Below are 19,711 nucleotides of genomic sequence, written 5' to 3' on the forward strand. Positions count from 1 at the left end.
GCCCCCCCCCCCGCAGGCTGTGGCCCCGCTCATGAAGTACCTAGATGAGAAGCTGGCCCTGTTGAACACTTTGCTGGTGAAGGAAAACCTGAGCAGGTACCCAGCGGGGAGAGGAGGGAGGAGCTGGTGGGAGGGGAGAGGACAAGGAGGTGGCAGAGGAGGGAGGAGCTGGCAGAAGGGGCAGGTGGGCGTGGACACCCGGCCTCACTGACCCTCCCCCGCAGGGTGCTGGAGGCCCTCTGGGAGCTGCTCCTTCAGGCCATCCTGCAGGCACTAAGCGCTGACCTGGACGTCTCTGCTGACTTCTATGGCCGTTTCCACTTCACGCTAGAGGTAGGGCCCTGGGAAGGAGCCCCCTGCTGGGCTGGCGCTCAGGCTGTCCTGACCCGTCTGTCCCTGCCAGGGTGCCCAGTCTGTGATGGCAGCACTCTTCTCACCAGGACAGCTGCCCGGCCCCAGGTGCCCGCAAGTGCCAGACTTACTGGAGGTCTCTGAGGCGCCCCCAGTTGAGACGCGGCTCTGCTGTGGGCCCCTCTGCTGTGTCTCCACCGCCGCCCTAAACTGGCCAGGTTCTTTGACACCTCTGCTCTCTCCTTGTCCCAGGCCCTAGTCGGTGTTTTCCACGCAGAAGGCCAGGGCTTGCCCCTGGAGAGCCTGAGGGATGGGAGCTACAAGGTGAGGCCTGCGGGCGGGGCCGGTGGACACGAGACCAAGTTCCAGCTGCGGCCTCACACGGGCCAGCGCTGACCATCAGCGGTGCCCCTCCCACCCCCACAGAGGCTGGAGGAGGAGCTGCGGCTGCACAGGTGCTCTGCGCGTGAATGCATTGAGCAGTTCTACCTGGACAAGTTCAAGCAGGTGGGCACGTGGGCGCAGCCTTCCTCACCCCCAGGCTTCCACCCCGCCTGCTCACTGGCCTTTCTGCAGAGGCCCCTGGAACAGAACCGCTGTGGACGCCTGAGCGTGCGCTGCCATTACGAAGCTGCCGAGCAGCGTCTGGCCGTGGAGGTGCTGCACGCCGCCGACCTGTTGCCCCTGGATGCCAACGGTGAGGCGCAGTGCTGGCAGGGCAGTGGTGGCGGGGCACGGCGCTGAGGCCCGCGGGGCAGGCAAGTCACAGCTGTGCCCCCAGGCCTGAGCGACCCCTTTGTGATCGTGGAGCTGGGTCCACCACACCTCTTCCCGCTGGTCCGCAGCCAGAGGACGCAGGTCAGGGCTCGGACGCTGCACCCTGTCTATGACGAGGTCTTCTACTTGTAAGTGCCCACCCCACACCCACCCACGCCCACCTGCCCACCAGGGCACACGGTGACCAGCCTCTGTCCACAGCTCTGTGCCTGCAGAGGCCTGCCGCCGCCGTGCAGCCTGTGTGCTGTTCACAGTCATGGACCACGACTGGCTGTCCACCAATGACTTTGCGGGGGAGGCGGCCCTCAGCCTGGGTGGCATCAGCGGAGTGGCACGGCCCCAGGTGGGAGGGGGTACACGGGCTGGGCAGCCTGTAACCCTACACCTGTGCCGGCCCAGAGCCCAGGGTGAGTACGCGGGCAGGGGTGGGGCGGAGGGCGAGGGCCGACATCAAAGCCACGCGCCTGCCTGCCCACCTGCCCACCCGCCCGCAGTGAAGTCTGCACTAAGGATGCTGGAAGGCCGTGCCAACAAGGAGGCGCAGGAGTTCGTCAAGAAACTCAAGGAGCTGGAGAAGTGCATGGAGGCCGACCCCTGAGCCCCTGTGGCCGCTGGCCCCACCAGTCCCTGTTCCCTATGGTGTCCTCCTGCTCCCTGTGGCCAGCTGTGTGTCGCCAGAGCCCAGGGCAGCCCCTTCCCTGCTGTGTGATGTGTGTGCTGTGGCTGGACCCCGTGATCTCCGTCCACCCCAGCCATATTCCTCTGGCATGTGCTGTGAACCTTGTACCCTGGTGAGCCCAACCCCAAATCTGGGTGGCCAACCTGGCAGGTCCTGGCCAGCAGCTGGCCCCAACACTAAGTAGACCAGAGTGGGCCTGACTGCCAGGTGGCAGCTGATCTCAGGGGCCTGGTGGTGGCTTTGCTTTCCAGGCGATGTCTAGAAACATTGTTGGTGGTCACATTTGGGGAGCGGAGGGAGTGCTGTCCGTACCAGTGGGTGGAGGCCAGGGACACTGCTCAACATCCTGCAGTAAATCATGCAGCCCCCCCAAGACCTGCCCCTCCCCAGTGTCCACAGAGTTGCAGTGAAGCCCACTAGAGGAAGCCCCATCTTCCGTCTCTCCGGGGGGGGGGGGGACGCAAGGCCTCAACAGGCCCGAAGCCAGAAAGCCTGAAAGCCTGGGGTTAGGGTTGGACAGCCCATGCCTGGGTGCCCAGCTGAGGGCAAAGCAGACAGCACCACTGTGTTGCACAGCCACTCCTGGCTACAGGGTCCCCCCCACCCCCAGAGGGCATGTGGAGGCGAGGTCTGCTGGGAACTGTGTAGGTTTCCAGTCCCCCTCGGCTCCTGGGCCTGGGAGAGGTTCCCCAGGGGGAGGGGGTCACCGAGGCCAAGACATCACCGGGCTTGTGGTCAATGTACAGAGCTCTGTGCACTGGTTGACGGTCCTCTCTCACATGTATGTGACCACGTGACATCTGCCCTGTGGCCCAGACCCTTTTGGGCAGAGTCTGTCTCACCAGAAGCCAAGAGTCCCTCACCCACCCCCAGGACCAATGGGAAGAAACAGACTCAGGCCGGGGCAGCTCCTGTAGCTTCATTGACAGGCCCGGAGCGAGGCTCGGAGCAAGGCAGGGCAGGCCTGCCGGAGGGCCTGCTGGCCCGAGTGTGCCCGCGCATCTCCAGGTTTTCTCACCACCCAGCCTCCAAAATACATGTCTGCAACCTTCAGTCTCTCTGCCGTTTCTTGATTCCTTTCCAAATTGCAGGTGGGGCCCTGGCCTCAGCCTCTCGTTCCTGCATCTCCTTCTCTTTGGAGCAGCTGCTGCTGTCTCCGTCATCCTCAGCATCAGGCCCTTGGTCCTCAGACTCATCACTGTCATCAGTGTCCGGGGGCAGCCTGGAGGAGAAGGGCATGCTCTCTGCCAGTGTCACCCCAGCTAGCCTGAGGCGACCTTCCCTCTTGCACTTGTGCCTAAAACCCCCAGACCGGGACGAAGTCCCTGCTTCCTATACTCAGCCGAACCCCCGACGGGGCGTTTTCTAGTCAGAACTCAGGCCAGGGCCAAGGAGAGCCTTGGGTCTGTGTGACCCCAGAGCAGGGAAGCCTGGGCACCTACCGGGCACTGGTCACAGGCCTGTTGGGGTTTGCAAACTCTCGCTCTGAATCCACATCAAAGGGATCTGAACAGAGAGAGAACAGAGAGAACCCTAAGTGAGCTCAGAGCAGACCCATGCCCCCATGCCCAAGCCTTTCAAAAGTGGGTAGCAGGTCTGGGGGTCCCAGCATCCGCCTGGGTCAGGATTCACCGATCTCTTCCTCCTGGGGGTTCTCCTTGGCACTGGCCAAGAATTCCTGCTCAGTCCGCAGCACGTCCTCTGGGCTGCCACAGGCCGCGTACTTGTCCAGGAGCTGGCGGTTCAGGTCCAGGAAGCCCTTGCCCCACTTAAACTTCCGCAGCAGAATGACAGCAAGGTCTGAAAAGCCTGAGGTGCAGGAAACAGGAAAGCCAAAGACGTCGGTGACCCCCTCCAGAGTGCATCCTGACCACCTGGCTGCTCGCTAGTGGTGCTGGCCCAGGTAACTGTGGGGTCCCCTCCAAGCCCCAGCTCAGTCCTGACAGCCCATGCTGCCCCTAGCCTCCACTTCTTTTATTCAATTCCCACTGCAGCTAACCAAGTCCCTCTCCTTTGCTAAGGAGCACAAATGTTACCACTAAGACTGTATGCAGGTCTCATGGGTCTCCACTTAGGCCTCTTTCTGGACCATAAACCCGTTGAGAAGGGTTGTCAGGACAGCGCTGCCCAAGATAGCAATGCCCACATGCCAGCCGTGTAGGCAGCTGTTCCATTCTGCCTCCACCACAACTCCACATGGCAAAATAGACTTTAAGTGGCAATTAGGGTTGAAACCACCTCTCTCCCTGCGTGTCCCTCACACTCCTCCTGGGGTCTGTTAACAGAAAACACAATGCTAGGAGCACACGTGGACTACTGGGCTGGGCTGGCATTGTGCCCCAAACTCACCCACGATGCAGAAGGTGGCAGCAAAAGCTTCCACACAGGAAAGTTTGCAGGGCCGGCCATAGTTCACAGGGTTGGCGGCCACCAGGTAGGGGAGCAGCCGCGAGTGGGTCCCTCGCATCTTCCTGAAGGGCGTCTCATCCAGTCTGGCCCAGGAGCAGTCGATGACAGCGACCCCAGACTGTGCCACCAGCTGTCTGCCAGGAACAGCAAAGGGTACCTTCTGAATCACGTCCCTAGAGACTGGCTCACCCCTCACTCTCATCCCGTTCTCTCCAAAGGGCCCTCAGCTGCTCCGAGTGCCTGGAGCGTGCTCGCGTACTCACTGCACAAATATTTATCCTAAGCCCTCCTACTCCTAGGCGCTGCGCTGGGCAATGGGACAAACTAGACAAGGACAAACACGTTCCCTGCCCACGTGGGGAGCCCCGAAAAGGAGGGATGTCCCGGACATTAGGAGGAGACAAGGCAGGCACCACGCCCCCTCCCCAAGTCTCCCGCGCCTACCTGTCTGCGGGGGACACGTACTGGGCGCCTACCGGGCTGAGCACCAGGCCGCCGAACCTGTGGCCCAGGCGCAGGCAGCGCACTAGGCCCAGGCGGGCCAGCTTGCGGCCCGTGCAGCGCCGGGGGTCGCAGTGGCCCAGCTCCCACATGGCCAGCGGGCAGGGCAGCGCTGCTGCGCGCGGGCTGCCCTCGCCCTCGGCCGCCTCTGGCTCCACGGACGCTGCGCCAGGAAAGAGCAGGAAAGCGGGGCTCAGCGCGGGATCGTCGGCCGGGCCTCCGACCCCGCTCCGCTGTCACCTTCGCTCCCCGCTCACCGCGCAGCGCGGCGCCGACCTCCTCAGCGAAAGCCTCCAGGGAACGGCCCGGGAGGTGCCGAGCGCGGCCACCTTCCACCCTCGGCCCGCGCGCCGTCCTCCTGCGGCCCATGGCGGGGTGCTGGGGGCCTCGAACCTCCCCAGGCTTGCCCCTTCTCCACCGGACAGGAGATGCGGGCTACTGCGCATGCGCAGAAACACCACTTCCGGGCCCGACCGTCACGTGACCCGGTACCCACGTGACTTGGCGGCGGCGGCGGTGCGATGGCGGTGGAGCTGGGGCGGTTCTTGTTGCTCCTTGGGCTCGCGGCGCGTGGTGAGTGGCCCGGCCGCCCGCGCACCCGGACCCCTAGCCACGCGCTCCCCGCACCCTGGCTTTCTGTCCCACCCGCTCACGGTCTCGCTCCCCATAGGGCCCGCGCCGGCAGGTGCCGCGAAGATGAAGGTGGTGGAGGAGCCCAACACGTTTGGGTAAGGGGTCTCGCAGGCGGGCAGCTTGGGCCGGGTTGCGGCCCAGCCCGTTCCCCGCTCACTCTGCGCCTCCCGCAGGGTGCACAACCCGTTCTTGCCCCAGACTAGTCGCCTCCAGCCCAAGAGGGAGCCCTCGCCCGTGTCTGGTGAGTGCAGGGCTCTCGCCGCGCGCGCGGGTTGGCGGGGGGAGCCAGGGGCCGCCCTTGGTACCCGCCACGGTGGGGGACGGGAAACTCTTTAGTTGGCATAGAAAGCGGTAACGATGCAGAATGAATTAGGGAGGGACCCTGAGAGCTGTGGCCTGGAGTCTCATGCATTGGTTGTCAGCTTTCTAAAATTAATGTTTAACTGCGAGAGGATATCCCAGAACGTTCTTGTACCGAGTTAAAACAGTTATCTCTAGACTTAGTCTCTGGTTTCCTTTTCTGGAGGTAATCGCTGTAATTTGATGACTTTTCCCAAACGCGTTTTTATGCTTTTCTTGCGGACGTATGCAAATGGTAAACGTACGGTTTTTGTGGTGCTTGTTTTAAAAGAAAAAAAAAGTAATACTGTACAGATATTTGGTTGATTTGTCGTTGTCACTCGCTCCATGTCTTGGAACGCTTCATGGTGGTGAATATAGGTCTTCGTTCTTTTCGCTGGGGTTGCAGAAGTGAACAAAATATGCCAATGCTTTTTGTCTTAGTGGACCTGGCTGTCTAAAGGGGAGGTGAAGTGTGGAGGAATAGACAGTGAACAAAGATGTAAGTGAAATATGTAGAATGCTCAGTGATGAGAAACACTGTGTAGCTGTGTGGAGCAGAGGGGTGTGTGTGTGTGTGTGTGTGTGTGTGTGTGTGTGAAAAGCTGTGTGCTATATGGAACAGAGAAAGGAGGGTGTGTGTTTGTGTGAGTGTCCGTTGTTTTGGGGATTGCTGTTTTTAAAAGGGTGGTCAGGGGAAGTCAGAGAGGCAGCATTTCACCCAAAAGCTGGAGGAGGATAGGGAGCAAAGCTGTGGCCATCTGGGGAGATGGGTCCAGCAAAGTGAGTGGCCAAAGGCCTTGAGCAAGGAAGTCAGGGCCAGAGGGTACTGAGCTGGGGAGTAGTAGGTGAGGTCAGATAAAAGGGCCAGATAATATAGTGCCTTGTTTGTAGGCTGTTACGTGGACTTTGATTGTAAACAAGTCTATTTAAAGTTGCTGTCACGCAATAGAAAAAAACAGAAGAATGGGACAGCGGACACCAGCATGCTCTTGACACAACAGTTAACGTTCTTCCATGATTGCTTTATTTTTCTCTCTCTGTTTTTATTTTGAAAACAGTGAGTTTTTCTTTTGTGGAACCATTTGGAAGTAGATTGCAGAAGCCATGACACTTTGTCCCTAAATACGTTCTGGGTCTACTCTCCCTGCCCCCCGAATTAGCAGTAATTCTATAAAATAACTATTCCTGTGGCTGGGTGTGGTGGCTCACACCTAAAATCCCAACACTTTGGGAGGCCAAAGTGAGAGGATTGCCTGAGCCCACAGGTTTGAGACCAGACAACTTGGCGAGACCCCATTTCTACAATAAATCAAAAAATTAGCCAGGCATGGTGGCGCATGCCTGTAGTTCCAGCTACTTGGAAGACTGAGGTGGAAGGATTGCCTGAGTCCAGTAGGTCAAGGCTGTGGTAGTTAGGAGTGTGCCATCGTGCTCCAGCCTGAGCGACAGAGTGATACTCCAACTCAAAAAAAAAAAAAAAATTAACCATTCCATATCCAGATTTCCCCAGTCATGTCAGGAATGCCTTTTGGAGTGATCTCCACTCCTTCCAGACCAGGGTCCGGTTCACATGTGCGTTTGGCATATTGTCTGTTTAGCCTTTTAATCTGGAACAGCACTTGCCCCCCCCTTTAATTTCCATGATACTGACTTTTGGAAGTGCCCAGGCCAGTCGTCCTTCAGAATATTGAACATCCTGGATGCGTCTGTTTCGTGGTGTCCTTTGACATGTTCCTTTTCCCAGTATGTCCCATAAATGAGATATTAGGCCTGGAAGCTTGTACAGAATCAGGTTCAGCATTTTGGCAAGAGTGCTTCATGACTCATGTCAGCCAAGTGGCCCACAGGCTGCTTTAGAGCCCTGCATGCTTTCACCTCTTCAGATTGGCTTTTCTCTCGGGTGTGGATCACATTTGCGTGTCTCGTCACATGTCTGAAAACCTTGGAATAGGCTCTTGACAACGATGAGTGGTGTGGTGCTCTGTGTTCTGTTGTCTTCCTCTGAAGAGCATCGTCTGTTCAGGAGTTAGCTTGGCAGGACTCCCACTCTGACCCTGCAGGCTGGCGGGGGGCGGGGCGGGGCAGAGGGCAGCCAGGTGTCTGCACTTTCTTCCAACCTTCTGTGAGCACTTCTTCTGCAGGTGTGTGTGTGCCAGAGCTGATGGGAAGCGTTTGGGGCTCCCCCTCTGTGGCTGTTCTCTAAAAAAAAAAATTCCCCCTTCATTTCTTGCTGTTGCAGCCACCTCCCCCCATCCTGATTCCTAGTGCTGTGAAGACTGGGTTGTTCCTGGTGGCACTGGCACTGGAAAAAGCTGTAGAAACAGCTGTAGAAAAAGCTCCCTGCCTGCTCCTGCCTCACTGAGTGTTCAGGGCTGCCGTCTGTGGAGGGCTGATATGGCTTCTCACTCAGTTACTATCTTCAGAGCATGTGCAGAGCAGTCTCAGAACTCACCACAGAGGCTTCAGAGTGCACGTTCTGGGGTCACTAGAGGTGGCGCTTTGCACTCCGGGTGACGTTACTGTCCACAGTGAGCCTTTTGTTTTGCTTTGTTCCTAGCTGACTGGACTTATTTCGTGTCCCCCCCCCCCTTTTTTTTTTACTTTTGGACACATGTAAATATGTATGTGCTGGGTTTGGTGTTTCCTTGATGTCGGGGAGTTCTACACATTAGGAATATTGCCTCTTCATGTGGGTGTGAGTTGCATGTATTTTTTTTTTTCTAGTTTCTCAGCGTTTTCATTTTGCATTCTCCAGACCAGTTTTTTCCTACAATTATGGTCAGGTGTGTATGTTTTAAACATTATTTTCTTTGAGGTAGCCCTCCTTCCACATAAATTTCTGGAGTGGATTTCCCTGCAGATTTCACTGGGCGATACAGTGCTGAACCAAGCACCCATCCTGCTTGTGGGAGACTGCTGTGTGTTTTGAGAGCTGAGAAGAAAGAGAAATAGGCTGGGACAGAAACACGTGGGAGTTGTGAGTGCCGCCTCGGACTCTAGAAGTCCTGGCATGAGCTGGCTGAGGAGAAAGGGGAGCAGGCTTGTCAGGACGGACCCGCCAGCAGGCAGCTGTGGGCTCCTTGAAGACCTCGTCCCCCAGATCAGTGGGGGAGCCTCATCCCCTAACAGGAGAGGGGAGAGATTGGCAGGTCTGGACCAGTGTCCTGCTTGTGGTGTGGATATGCAGTTGGGGCATGGCAGGTGTGGTCACCACACCACCCAGGAGGGCACTCTCCCCGATCTGGGCAGAGAGTCAGGGAGGAGCAAGGTGCCTGGCCTTGGCTGCAGGAGCCATGCAGGGGGGGCTCCCACCAAGAGAGTGAGCCCAGGGCTGAACTGGGTTTGTAGTGTGTGGGCTGTGGGTTTAGTTTTGGTCGGGACTGAGTTTAGGAGGGAGTGCTGGCACTTGGGAGGGGTCACAGCCGGCACAAGAGGCTCAGGACCTGTCATTGGGTAGGTGAGTGGTGAGGTCCCAGCCAAGTTCTCGATGGGATGGGGGTTGAGGAAACCAGGAGGGAGTCGGCGCCAGACCAGGGAGCAGATGCCAGGGGAGGGGCTGGGAGGAGGACCACCCTCAAGAAGGGATATGGGACTAGAGGAAGTGGCCCCCAGGCCTAGCTGGGGCTGGAGCTGGCCAAGAGGAAGTGAGGGTCTGCGCTTGGCCCAGCTGATGGGGTCTTGAGCCATGGCTTCGGATACAAGGCAGCTGGGGGAGTGGCGTTGGGGGCTGTGGGCTGGGAGCTGAGGGCATCGAGAGTCCTTGTGCACGTGAACAGGGAACCCAGAGGGGGGCATTTGGGCGTGGTGGTTGTGTCTGACCCGCGGCGAGAAAGACCGAGGTGGACCAAACCCTCTGCACAGCGCCTGGTGCTGGCGGCCGTGGGACGCACGTGTGCCCATGTGTCCCCTCTTCCTTTGCTGGCTGTGTGCGTGGCTCTCCTGGCTGCACTCTCTCCCATTCCGTGCACGCAGCTTCACCACAGTAAAAAACCTAAGGTTTGCGTCCTAACCATGACAGGCATTCTGGGGCATCCACACTGCTGTGCGGCCCTCACCCACCATCTGCAAAACATCCTCATGACAGACTGAAACTGCCCCTGTGAGACCACCCCTGCTGGTGCCCCTGCCTCAGGCAGCCGCCGCTTTGCTTCCTGTCTCACGAGAGTGACTGTGCTGGGGACCTTGCGACAGGGACCCACGGTATGTGACCTTTTGTGCCTGGCTCGCATCATGCGGTTGCACTGTATGGACCTCGCTGCTTTTTATGGCTGTGCAACAGCCCACTGTATGGTGGCCACGTTGTCTCCCTGCCATCTGCTCCCGGACACTTCGCGGCCTCCGCCTTCTGGTGCTTGGGAGTGACACTGCTGTGAGCATAGGTATGCTTGTCTTTGTCAAGTCAGGTCCTACTCCTGGGAGATTTGCTGCATCCTGGAGAATTATATGTGTTGCTTTTTGAGGTCCACCGTGGTCGCCAGGGGGTCACAGGGGTTCCAAATTCCCCATGTCCTCACTCCTCTTGGTATTTTCAGGTTTGACAACAGCCATCCTAATGGGAGATGCGATATCTCGTCATGGTTTTGATTTGCGTTTTCCTAATGGTTAGTGACATCACATCTTTCCATATACTTATGGGGTATTTGTCTTTTTGTGTGTGTGTGTTGGAGTCTCACTCTGTTGCCCAGGCTGGAATGCAGTGGCACACTCGCCGCCACCCCAGCGTAGACCTGCTGGGCTCTGGTGATCCTTCTGCCTCAGCCTTCCAAGTAGCAGGAACTATAGGTACACACTACCACACCCAGCTAATTTATTTATTTATTTTTATTGTAGAGACAAGATCTCACGACGTTGCCCGGGCTGGTCTCAAACCCGCAGGTGCAGGCAATCCAGTTGCCTTGGCCTCTCAAAGTGCTGGGATTACAGGCTGAGCCACCAAGCCCAGCCGAGAAATGTCTTTTCGTTTCTTTGTCCATTTTTATGTATGTATGTATGTTGGAATCTCACTCTGTCACCCAGGCTGGAGTGTAGTGCTATGCTCCTGGTCATTGCACCACAGCCTCAACCTGCTGGGCTCAGGTGATCCTTCTGTCTTAACCTTCCAAGTAGCTGGAACTACAGGCACACGCCACCATGCCTGGCTAATTTTTTTTAAAAATTTATTTCTTGTAGAGAACAGGCCTCACCAAGTTGCCCAGGTTGGTCTCAAACCTGAGGGCTCAGGCAATCCTCTCACCTCGGCCTCCCAAAGTGCTAGGATTATAGGTGTGAGCCACTGCACCCAGCCTATATATATTTATATATATATATATATATTTTTTTTTTTTGAGTTGGAGTCTCACTCTGTCACCCAGACTGGAGTGCAGTGGCCACTCCCAGCCACCGCAGCCTCAACCTGCTGGGCTCCGGAGATCCTTCCACCTCAGCCTTTTCGAGTAGCCAGAATTACAGGCATGCGCTATCACGCCTGGCTGATTTTTGATTTATTGTAGAGATGAGGTCTCACCAAGTTGCCCAGGCGGGTCACGAACCCGCGGGCTCAGGCAATCCACTCACTTCAGCCTCCCAAAGGCGCGGGATTACAGGCTGAGCCACCAAACCCGGCTTATTTATATATTTTTAAAGAGACAAGGTGTCACTCTGTTGCCCAGGCTGGTCTCCTGGCCTCAAGCAGTCCTCCCACCTCAGCCTTCCAAAATGCTGGGATTATAGACGTGAGCCACTGCACCTGATCTCCTTTGCCCATTGTAAATTTGGGCTGTTTTATTGTTGGGTTGTGGGCATACTTTATATACTCGGGGTCTCAATCCCTTCTCCATTGTGATTTGCAACCAGTTTCTTTGTGGGCTGTCTTCACTCTCTGATAGTGTCTCTTGATATATACTTTTAAAATTTGGATTAAGTCTAGTCTATCTGTATTTTTTCTGTTGGCGCCTGTGCTTTTGGTGTTGGATCCAAGCAATCGTTGCCTGGTCCAGTGTTGAGAAGTTTTCCCTGTGTTTTCTTCCAAGAGTTTGGAGCTTTGGTTCTGCTGTTCAGTCTCTGGTCCAGCTTGAGCTTGTTCTTGTGTATGGTGCAAGGGAGGGGTCCTCATTATTTTGCCTGTGGATATCCGGTTTTCCAACACTTTGTTGAAAAGCCTGTCCTTCTGCAGCGAGTAGTCTTGGCACCTTGTCATGTCACTTCACTGCATACTCCAGGCTTACTTCTGGGCTTCCTCTTCTGTTCCAGTTCTCTGCATGCCCGTCTTCATGTCAGTACCACACCTTCTTCATCACTGTAATTTTGAAGTAATTTTTAAAATCAGTAAGTGTGAGTCCTTCAACTCTGTTCTTTTTCAAGATTGCTTTGGTTATTTGGGGTCCTTTGATATTCCATATGTGTTTTAGGGTGTGTTTTAAAAAATATTTCTGCAAAAAAAAGTCATTGGGGTTTTGATAAGGGGGTGCCTTAGGTCTGCGGGTCAGCTTTGGGTAGAGTCGACATCTTAACCATGTTAAATCGTTCAATCCCTAAACAAGGAACAGCTTCCCATTTATTTATATCTTTAATTTCTTTCAGCATTGTTTTGTATTTTTCAGAACATGAGTCTCTTGCTTCATTGGTTAAGTTTATTCCTATGCATTTTATTTTTTCTGATGCTATTGTAAATGAAATTGCTTTCTTAATATTGTCTACCACTATTGCTTAGAAATGCAACTGATTTTTGAATATCAGTTTTGTATCCTGCAACTTTGCTGACTTTTTAAATAGTTCTCACAATGTTTTTCAGAATCCTTAGGGTTTTCTATGCATAAAATCATGTCCTAGACTAACAGGCAGCTTCACTTCTTTCCTTGTGGTTTGGCTGCCTTTTATTTCCTCGTCTTGCGTAACTGCCCTGGCAGAGACTGCAGTGCAGTGTTGAGTGGCCGTGCTGAGAGCATCCTGGTCTCAAGGGGTGTTTTTCACATCACCATCTAGCAGGACATCAGCGGTGGGGTTTGCATATGCCCTTCAGCAGACAGGACTCGTACCTGTCTGTCCTAATTTGTGGAGTGTTTGTATCACGAAAGGGTGTTGCCAGGTGCTTTTTCCTGCATTAATGGAGATGAATTAGGTGACTCCTCTCCCATTCTTTGAGTGGGATGTGTCACACCGAGTGATTTCCTTGGGCAGAAACATCCTTACGTTCCAAGAAAGACACATCTCCTGGTTGTGGCATGGAATCTTTCCGTACTGCAGCACTTGGCTTGCTGGTATTCTGCTGGGGATTCCTGTGTCAGTGATGATCGGAGGTGCTGGTCAGTCCTTCTCCTGGGGTGCTTTTGTCTGGCTTTGGTGTCGGAGTAGTTGGGGCCTTGCAGGATGTTTTTGGAACCGTTCTCTCCTCTGTTTTTTGGAAGTGCTTTGAGGATTGGTGTTTGTTCTCTGCATGCTTGGTAGAATCCACCTGATGCTCTTGCTGGGAGGTGTTTGATTACTCAATCCTTGCCTGTCGCAGGTGCTTACAGATTTTTCACTTCCTTATGATTCTGTCTTGGCAAGCTGTGTGTTTTTTAGGAATCAGTCCATTTCAATTGGGCCATCGACTGTTGGTGTACAGTTGTTCATCTTTTCTTTTTTTTAAATTAGAATCTCACTGCCACCCAGGCTGGAGTGCAGTGGCATGCTCACAGCTACTGCAGCCTCGACCAGCTGGGTTAGGTGTTCCTTCCACCTCTGCCTCTTGAGTAGCTGGAACTATAGGCATGCACCACCACGCCTGGCTAATTTTTTGGTTTATTGTAGGGATGAGGTCTTGCCAAGTTGCCCAGGCTGGTCTTGAACCCCTGGGTTTGGGCATTCTTCTCCCCTTCTGCCTCCCAAAGTGCTGAGATGACAGGTGTGAGCCACCATGCACTGGGGCCTACATTTGTCTTTTAAATTCGGTAGACTTACAAATCAAAGACACAATAATTCTGGCTGTGTGGCTTGCCATGTGTTTACCAGTACAGGAAGTCCCCTACATATGAACGAGTTCCCAAGATCTCATAAGTCCAACAAAGTCAGCCTAAGTACCCAACTAAGACAATCAGCTATACCAGCAGTGTCACTGCTGCTTTTACTCTTGCTTTCGGACATCCTGAGCCTGATATACAGATACTCTACTGCTGCACACTGTACAGCACCGTGAAGTACACAAAATCACAACCCCTTGTAGAGGACACACACACATGACAGCATGTGCCAGACCCATGAACTGGCACATGATTGGACATGGGACACACGTTGACATCTTTGAGAGCTTGCAACTTGAAGGTTCAGAGGTAGGGATTTACTGTGGTATAGATCTCGGTCTCTTAAGAGAATGTCAGATGTTGGCGTTTGTCCCGGGCAGGCCTGTGGCCTTGAGCTCCCTCAGTTTTGGCCTGCCTAGGAGTGTCAGCCCTCACACTTGAAGGACTGCTTTCCTGGAGGCAGGATTCTCAGCTGGCCTGTCAGTGTTTTTCATTTTTTAAAGCATTTTCATTTTTTAGAGTCAGGGTCTTGCTGTGTTGCCCAGGTTGGTCTCCAACTCCTGGACTTAAGTGGCCCTCCCACCCTGGCCTCCTGAGGCTGAGTAGCTGGGGCTACTTTTCATCATGCCCAGCAGTTCTTTTCCTTTGAATGGGCCATGTTTTTCTGTTTCTTCGGCTGCCTAGGGACTTTTTGCTAAAAGCCAGTCTTTTAGAAGCAGGCTCCTCTGCCAGCCATTGCTAACTGCTCTGTGCAGGGCAGCCCTCGCGATGGGCTGGCTGTGCCTGCACCTGCTGCTCCCAAGTCTGTCCATGGCTGCTTTAGGCATCTTCGCTTCCAGCATCTCCTCAGGTGCCAGCATCTCCTGTGGGCAGTACCCGGACCTCCTGAGGTCTGGGGCCAGCGTGGGGGTGTCTTGCCATCCACTGCTTCCAGGGCTGCTGGACCCTTGGACCACGTCTGCCGCCAGGGGGTCCACCCAGCTGGCTTCTGTAGAGTGAGCTCGGCACTCCCGACTGGCGCTCTGCGGCGCCCCTCAAGCATGTGTGCGTCACCCTTAAGTGTCAGCCCACCTGGCCTTCCCGATGGGTGGCCCTGGCTCCGAGGCGCGTGCTTCTCCCATGGGCCATGCCCGACTCAAGTGCTGTCCCCTACCAGGGCCCACACACCTCTTCGGACTCTCTGGCAAGTGCTTCAGCCTGGTGGAATCCACGTGAGTGTGGGATGGGGCGTGGGCGGGGTGCAGCCCGGGACCCCCTGACCCCCCTGTGCCCCCAGGTACAAGTATGAGTTCTGTCCATTCCACAACGTGACCCAGCATGAGCAGACTTTCCGCTGGAACGCGTACAGCGGGATCCTCGGGTGAGTGGTGGCTGGGGCAGGCGGGGGTGGGAGCGGCGAGGGGACGGGGAGGGGCAGGGGTGGGGGCGCCCGCCCGGCCTCATGCATTCTGTTCCCCAGCATCTGGCATGAGTGGGAGATCACCAACAACACCTTCGCAGGCATGTGGATGCGCGACGGCGACTCCTGCCGCTCCCGGAGCCGGCAGAGCAAGGTGGGCCATGAGAGTGGCGCCTGGGAAGGGGCCTGGATGCCCCCTCCAGCCCCACCCACTGAGGCTCCCTCCCCAGGTCGAGCTCACCTGTGGCAGGAGCCACCGGCTGGCCCACGTGTCTGAGCCAAGTACCTGCCTCTATGCACTGACATTCGAGACGCCCCTGGTCTGCCACCCGCACTCCTTGTTAGGTAGGATTGGGGGTGGGGGTGGGGTGGGGTGGGGGGCGGGGACAGGCTCAGCCAAGGCCTGTTCGGTTGGTCTGCAGTGTACCCCGTCCTGCCGGAGGCCCTGCAGCAGCGGTGGGACCAGGTGGCGCAGGACCTGGCAGAAGAGCTCATCACGCCCCAGGTGAGAACACATGGCGGTGGCCCAGGCCAGCCATCAGGAACCCCACTGCCTCTGCTTTCTCCACTCTCAGGGCTATGAGAAGCTACTGAGGGCGCTTTTTGAGGACGCTGGCTACTTAAAGGACCCAAGAGAAGACACACCTGCCCAGGAGGAAGGAGGGCCCCCCGGCCTGGCACTTGAGTCCCTGGAAACCTGCAAAAAAGTGAGGAATTGGGGGAAGGGCCCTGGACACACAGCCTCCCCCCAGAGGGCCCAGCAGTCCCCTGGAGCTCTTTTATTGCAGGCACAAAAGGAGCTGTTGAAGGAGGTCAAGCGCCTCCGGGGCCTGCTGGCCCAGCATGGCATCCCCCACGCAGGGCCCGTGGGTGAGTTGGGCGGCACCTCCCCTGGCATCCCCCAAGCAGGGCCTGTGGGCGAGTTGGGTCGGGCCCCCCCACCTTGGCACGCCTGCTGCCCAAGGGCCAGGTCCTGACCTGCCACCTGGTGTTTTGGCAGAAACCCCCAGCTCCGAGCCCTGGGGACTCAAGATACCCACAGCCGGGCCACTGGCACAGCTGCACAGCAATCCGGGCCTGCGAGGGAATGTCCTGTGACCCAGACCCTGGGTGTCAGGTGCAGGAAGGCCGAGGAGAAGGCCAGAGCCAAAAGCCTGAAGGCTGCGGGCACAGACACTACAGGAGAGAAGCTGGGACTCAGGGACCACTGGCCAGGCTTGGCTGCACCCAGAGATGCAGACGGAATAAAGATTCAAGGTTTTAATTAATTCTCATACTGATAAAAATAATTCCATGAATTCTGTAAACCATTGCATAAATGCTATAGTGTAAAAAAATTTAAACAGGTGTTAACAACTTTAAACAAGTCACTACGAGTAGATGATTATACATTATAAATACTACCTTCTGGGTTAAAGGAAACTCCATTCCAATCACATTCTCATCTAAATACTCAAACATACAACCTGGGGCTTCCAAAAATTAATCCACCTGAAGCGTCCACATGGAACGAGGGTCCCCGCTGACGCTGGTACACGGACACCATGATGCTGTCATGTCACCACTGAGACTTGACACCAGGCAATGCCCAGGTGGCTTCCTGAGCCAGTGCCCCCTCCTCCCCCCACACGGGGACACTGGCCCTGAGCCGTTGGGCCTGTCCAATTCAGCCTCTGTGAGGCCTGTGGGAGAGCACGCTTCTGGCACCTTCTGCCGTGGTGGACCCTGGCCACCTGGGGTTGGTCCCTGAGGCCTTGGGCCTCAGAAAACCAAAGCCTGGAGGCAGAGTGGGGAGGCCCCAAAGTGGGCAGCCCCAGTGGTGCACTGGGCCCAGGAGTTCACTCCTGGCGTCTCTTTGGTCTTCTCACCGCACACCTGGCCTCAGTGCCGTCCTGAGGCGTGAGTGGCACCTCCTTCTCCCAGCAGTCCACCATGGCTCCCTGCCTCCACCCCCAGGACGTGAGCCCTGGAGCACATCAGGAGCACCTGCCGGGTTCCACCGAAGGAACTGACCAGAATAGCTTATGGACAGACTAAAGCTTAATTGTTCTTAAATGTTGATAATTTGAAAATGTCTAGGCTAGATAGCAATAACAAACATCGTCCTGTTATCCCAAGAGAGACCAAAGGCCTGACATGGGAAACAAGTGCATAAATATTAATAAAAATAAAGAATTTTAAACATTGATAACAGCACAAAATATGCATCATTTCTACGGAGCTGATAAATCACCACCACCATTAAAAACATAACCGAGCCACTGAAACCATATAGGGGTTTCCTTAGCAGCCAACTAGCTGGATGTCACGGATCCACTTCCTTTAAAGCAACAGAACTATTCCAATTTGTTTGTCTTTTGAAAATGTTCTTAAGCCTCCTACTCTATTAGATACATTCTAATTTGGTCACCAATGAAAATTTTTACCTAGACACTTTGCACTTTAAAAAAATGCTATTAAAAGTCTTTGGCAAAGCCACGGATGGGTGGAGACACGTCTCTGCTCGCTCCCGTGGAGGGACCCTCGGGCCACCCAGGGCTGCCCCGGAGAGCCAGGTCTGGGGGGCACAGACGTCTGCTCCTCCCCCCCAGGGTCTGGGGGAAGTCCCCATCCTGACAGAGGAGGTTCAAGTCATTGCTTGAGACATTCTCAGTCACCTTTCTACTGTGGTCCGAGGCCAGGCTGTCACCCCAGGGGCTGGCGGCGGAGGGACTACAGCAGAGCCGGACCCAGGGGCCACGCCCCCCCACCTGCTCCAGGCCACTGAGGCGCTGTGGCTGGGTCTTCTTGTGTCATCTTGCTGCCACATGAGTGAGTGGACTTAAGCTTAGGGGACAGGGCCCACTAACTGTCACCCTGGACACCGCAAGACACCATGGTGCAAGCATCTCCCACATGAATGGGGGCGGCGGGTGCCGGGCAGGCAGTGGTCTCCCAGTGTAGGGCCCTCTGTGTGAGACAGGACGCCCGGTGAGGCCTCTGGGAAGTTGCAGAGCACCATTTCCTGTGATAGATCCCAGCAGCCAGAAGATGGCTTCTGGAAAAGGTACTTTAAAACCTCTGCTAGCTGATCCCTCCCGTGGCGAGTCTCATTAGGATCAAGTTGTCCCTCGGAGTTGCAAGGGAAAAAGTAAAACCAAACGAATGGCCCCTCACGTCTTCTGCAAGGCACACGCGTCACACACGTGCACAGGAGCGCTCTCGGGATGTCACTCCACGACACTGGACCACAAAGCTCCAGTTATGTGTGCACGTGCACACGCTGAGGAAAACGAGTTCCTTTCATAAAGTTAAAAACATCTAAGTATCTTTCAATAGTCACTCTGTTTATAAATACTATTTGCACTTAATTGGAAAACTGTAAAAATCCTAGGCCTCTCTCACTACTAGATAAATGCTCATTTCGTAAGTACTAGCTTCGGAGTATGAAATCTAATAATATTTACCATACTATGACAGTAAACCGATAAGAAATATTTTAAGTTCACAGTACACATATAAAGCTTCATATTATCGCATGGTAAAAAAAAAAAAGTGAGCCTACAAAGCAGCTTAGAGCAATCTGTAACGTCTAACTAAATTCCTCGGCTTACAAAGTGCTTTGCCAAGACCCCGACTCCCAACGGTCTGGTCATCACAACGTCAGGACCACAGGCCGCTGCCATCACGGCGCCTGCTCAGGCCACTGAGACAGTAAGCCCCTCCGGGACAGGCACGGGGGCAGGGAGTTCTGTGGGTTTGCTTCTAAGGTTCTGAGACTACCTTGAAACCATCGGTGTGACAAGATAGCTGAAAATAAGTGACACCAAGGCTGCTGGGCGGAGAGTTGGTGAGTGCCTGGCCTTGGTCCCAATGTCGGTGGCACCAGAAGTGAGTGACATCATGTGGGCACTGCAGCCCCCGATCCAGGTGCTCCCAGGGAGGCAGCCATCCCTCCTCCGGTCACCACTGAAGGGGCTGGCCCTCACAGTAGGGGCACTCGGGTGCGCTAGCTGCACATGGCTCACAGAGGACACGGTGCTGGCAGGGTCGCAGGATGGTGCTGTGCGCACGCTCCCGGCAGGCCACACACTGCTTGGTGCGGAGCTGGAAGATCACCTGTGGGCGAGACACCATCGGCAGGTCAGGGAGCCCTGCCAGGAGGACCTTGCACAGCTCAGGAGGAACGGCCACCAGCTGCCGTGGCAGGGTCAGCAGACACCTGCCAGGGCCACTATAGGGCGAAGCTACAGGGGTGGGAGCCTTGGGCTGAACCACCACAGCCACAGCAGGAAGGGCAGCCAGGCCAGGGGCCCTGGACCCATGGCAGCTGGGCAACCAGGACGTGGGCTAAGTGAGAACCGAGACCCTACAGCCACAAATGGCCGCCAGAGCCTAGGAGGCCGAGTGAGGGAGGCGCATGCTGAAGCCAAGCTTTGGCCTCACAGAGAAGAGGAAGTATGTGAGCGGCCCGGCTCCAGAAGCTTCCAGATGTCCAGGTTCCAGCACAGGGATGACCCACCAGGAAGGAGCTCCTGGCTGAGCAGAGTGCACAGCTTTTACGTGACACCAAAGAGAGGAGCCCAGAGGCAGCCAGGCATGATCAAGCACCAGGAGGGCAAGCTGCCTTGTCCCCCCAGGGCATAGCCCGGGGAAAGGGTGAAC

At 55.6% G+C, this 19,711-nt stretch overlaps 4 protein-coding genes across 4 annotated transcripts in view; 2 read left to right on the plus strand and 2 right to left on the minus strand.

Annotated features, from left to right (window-relative positions):
* The window catches only part of BAIAP3 (BAI1 associated protein 3), an 8,719-nt gene extending 6,981 nt beyond the window's left edge, over positions 1–1,738 (plus strand). Inside the window, exons 22-29 of the mRNA XM_008070325.2 lie at positions 17–96; positions 225–333; positions 604–675; positions 778–858; positions 928–1,048; positions 1,133–1,256; positions 1,330–1,535; positions 1,623–1,738. Coding sequence (XP_008068516.1) covers positions 17–96; positions 225–333; positions 604–675; positions 778–858; positions 928–1,048; positions 1,133–1,256; positions 1,330–1,535; positions 1,623–1,726 — 897 coding nt within the window. The 3' untranslated portion in view covers positions 1,727–1,738. The remainder of the gene's footprint in view (positions 1–16; positions 97–224; positions 334–603; positions 676–777; positions 859–927; positions 1,049–1,132; positions 1,257–1,329; positions 1,536–1,622) is intronic.
* Positions 1,739–2,766: 1,028 nt separating this feature from the next.
* TSR3 (TSR3, acp transferase ribosome maturation factor) lies at positions 2,767–5,109 on the minus strand. Its single transcript, XM_008070299.2, has 6 exons — positions 4,975–5,109; positions 4,661–4,880; positions 4,157–4,350; positions 3,440–3,616; positions 3,250–3,313; positions 2,767–3,029 (listed from the first exon to the last, which is right to left on the minus strand). Exons 1-6 carry the CDS (start codon positions 5,084–5,086, stop codon positions 2,858–2,860), a joined length of 939 nt encoding a protein of 312 aa, XP_008068490.1. The 5' UTR covers positions 5,087–5,109; the 3' UTR covers positions 2,767–2,857.
* Positions 5,110–5,173: 64 nt separating this feature from the next.
* GNPTG (N-acetylglucosamine-1-phosphate transferase gamma subunit) lies at positions 5,174–16,456 on the plus strand. The gene is made up of 11 exons (XM_008070300.1): positions 5,174–5,290; positions 5,388–5,445; positions 5,524–5,591; positions 14,825–14,879; positions 14,945–15,028; positions 15,128–15,221; positions 15,298–15,412; positions 15,490–15,572; positions 15,643–15,774; positions 15,856–15,937; positions 16,068–16,456. The coding sequence occupies exons 1-11, from the start codon at positions 5,239–5,241 to the stop codon at positions 16,163–16,165; spliced, it is 921 nt and encodes a 306-aa protein (XP_008068491.1). The 5' UTR covers positions 5,174–5,238; the 3' UTR covers positions 16,166–16,456.
* UNKL (unkempt family like zinc finger) overlaps positions 16,313–19,711 on the minus strand; it is a 46,102-nt gene continuing 42,703 nt past the window's right edge. The window contains exon 14 of the mRNA XM_021718710.1: positions 16,313–19,165. Coding sequence (XP_021574385.1) covers positions 19,010–19,165 — 156 coding nt within the window. The 3' untranslated portion in view covers positions 16,313–19,009. The remainder of the gene's footprint in view (positions 19,166–19,711) is intronic.

This window comes from Carlito syrichta, unplaced genomic scaffold, assembly GCF_000164805.1.
Source record: "Carlito syrichta isolate Samal-C Ts95f unplaced genomic scaffold, Tarsius_syrichta-2.0.1 Scaffold313344, whole genome shotgun sequence".
Taxonomy (NCBI): Eukaryota; Metazoa; Chordata; class Mammalia; order Primates; family Tarsiidae; genus Carlito; species Carlito syrichta.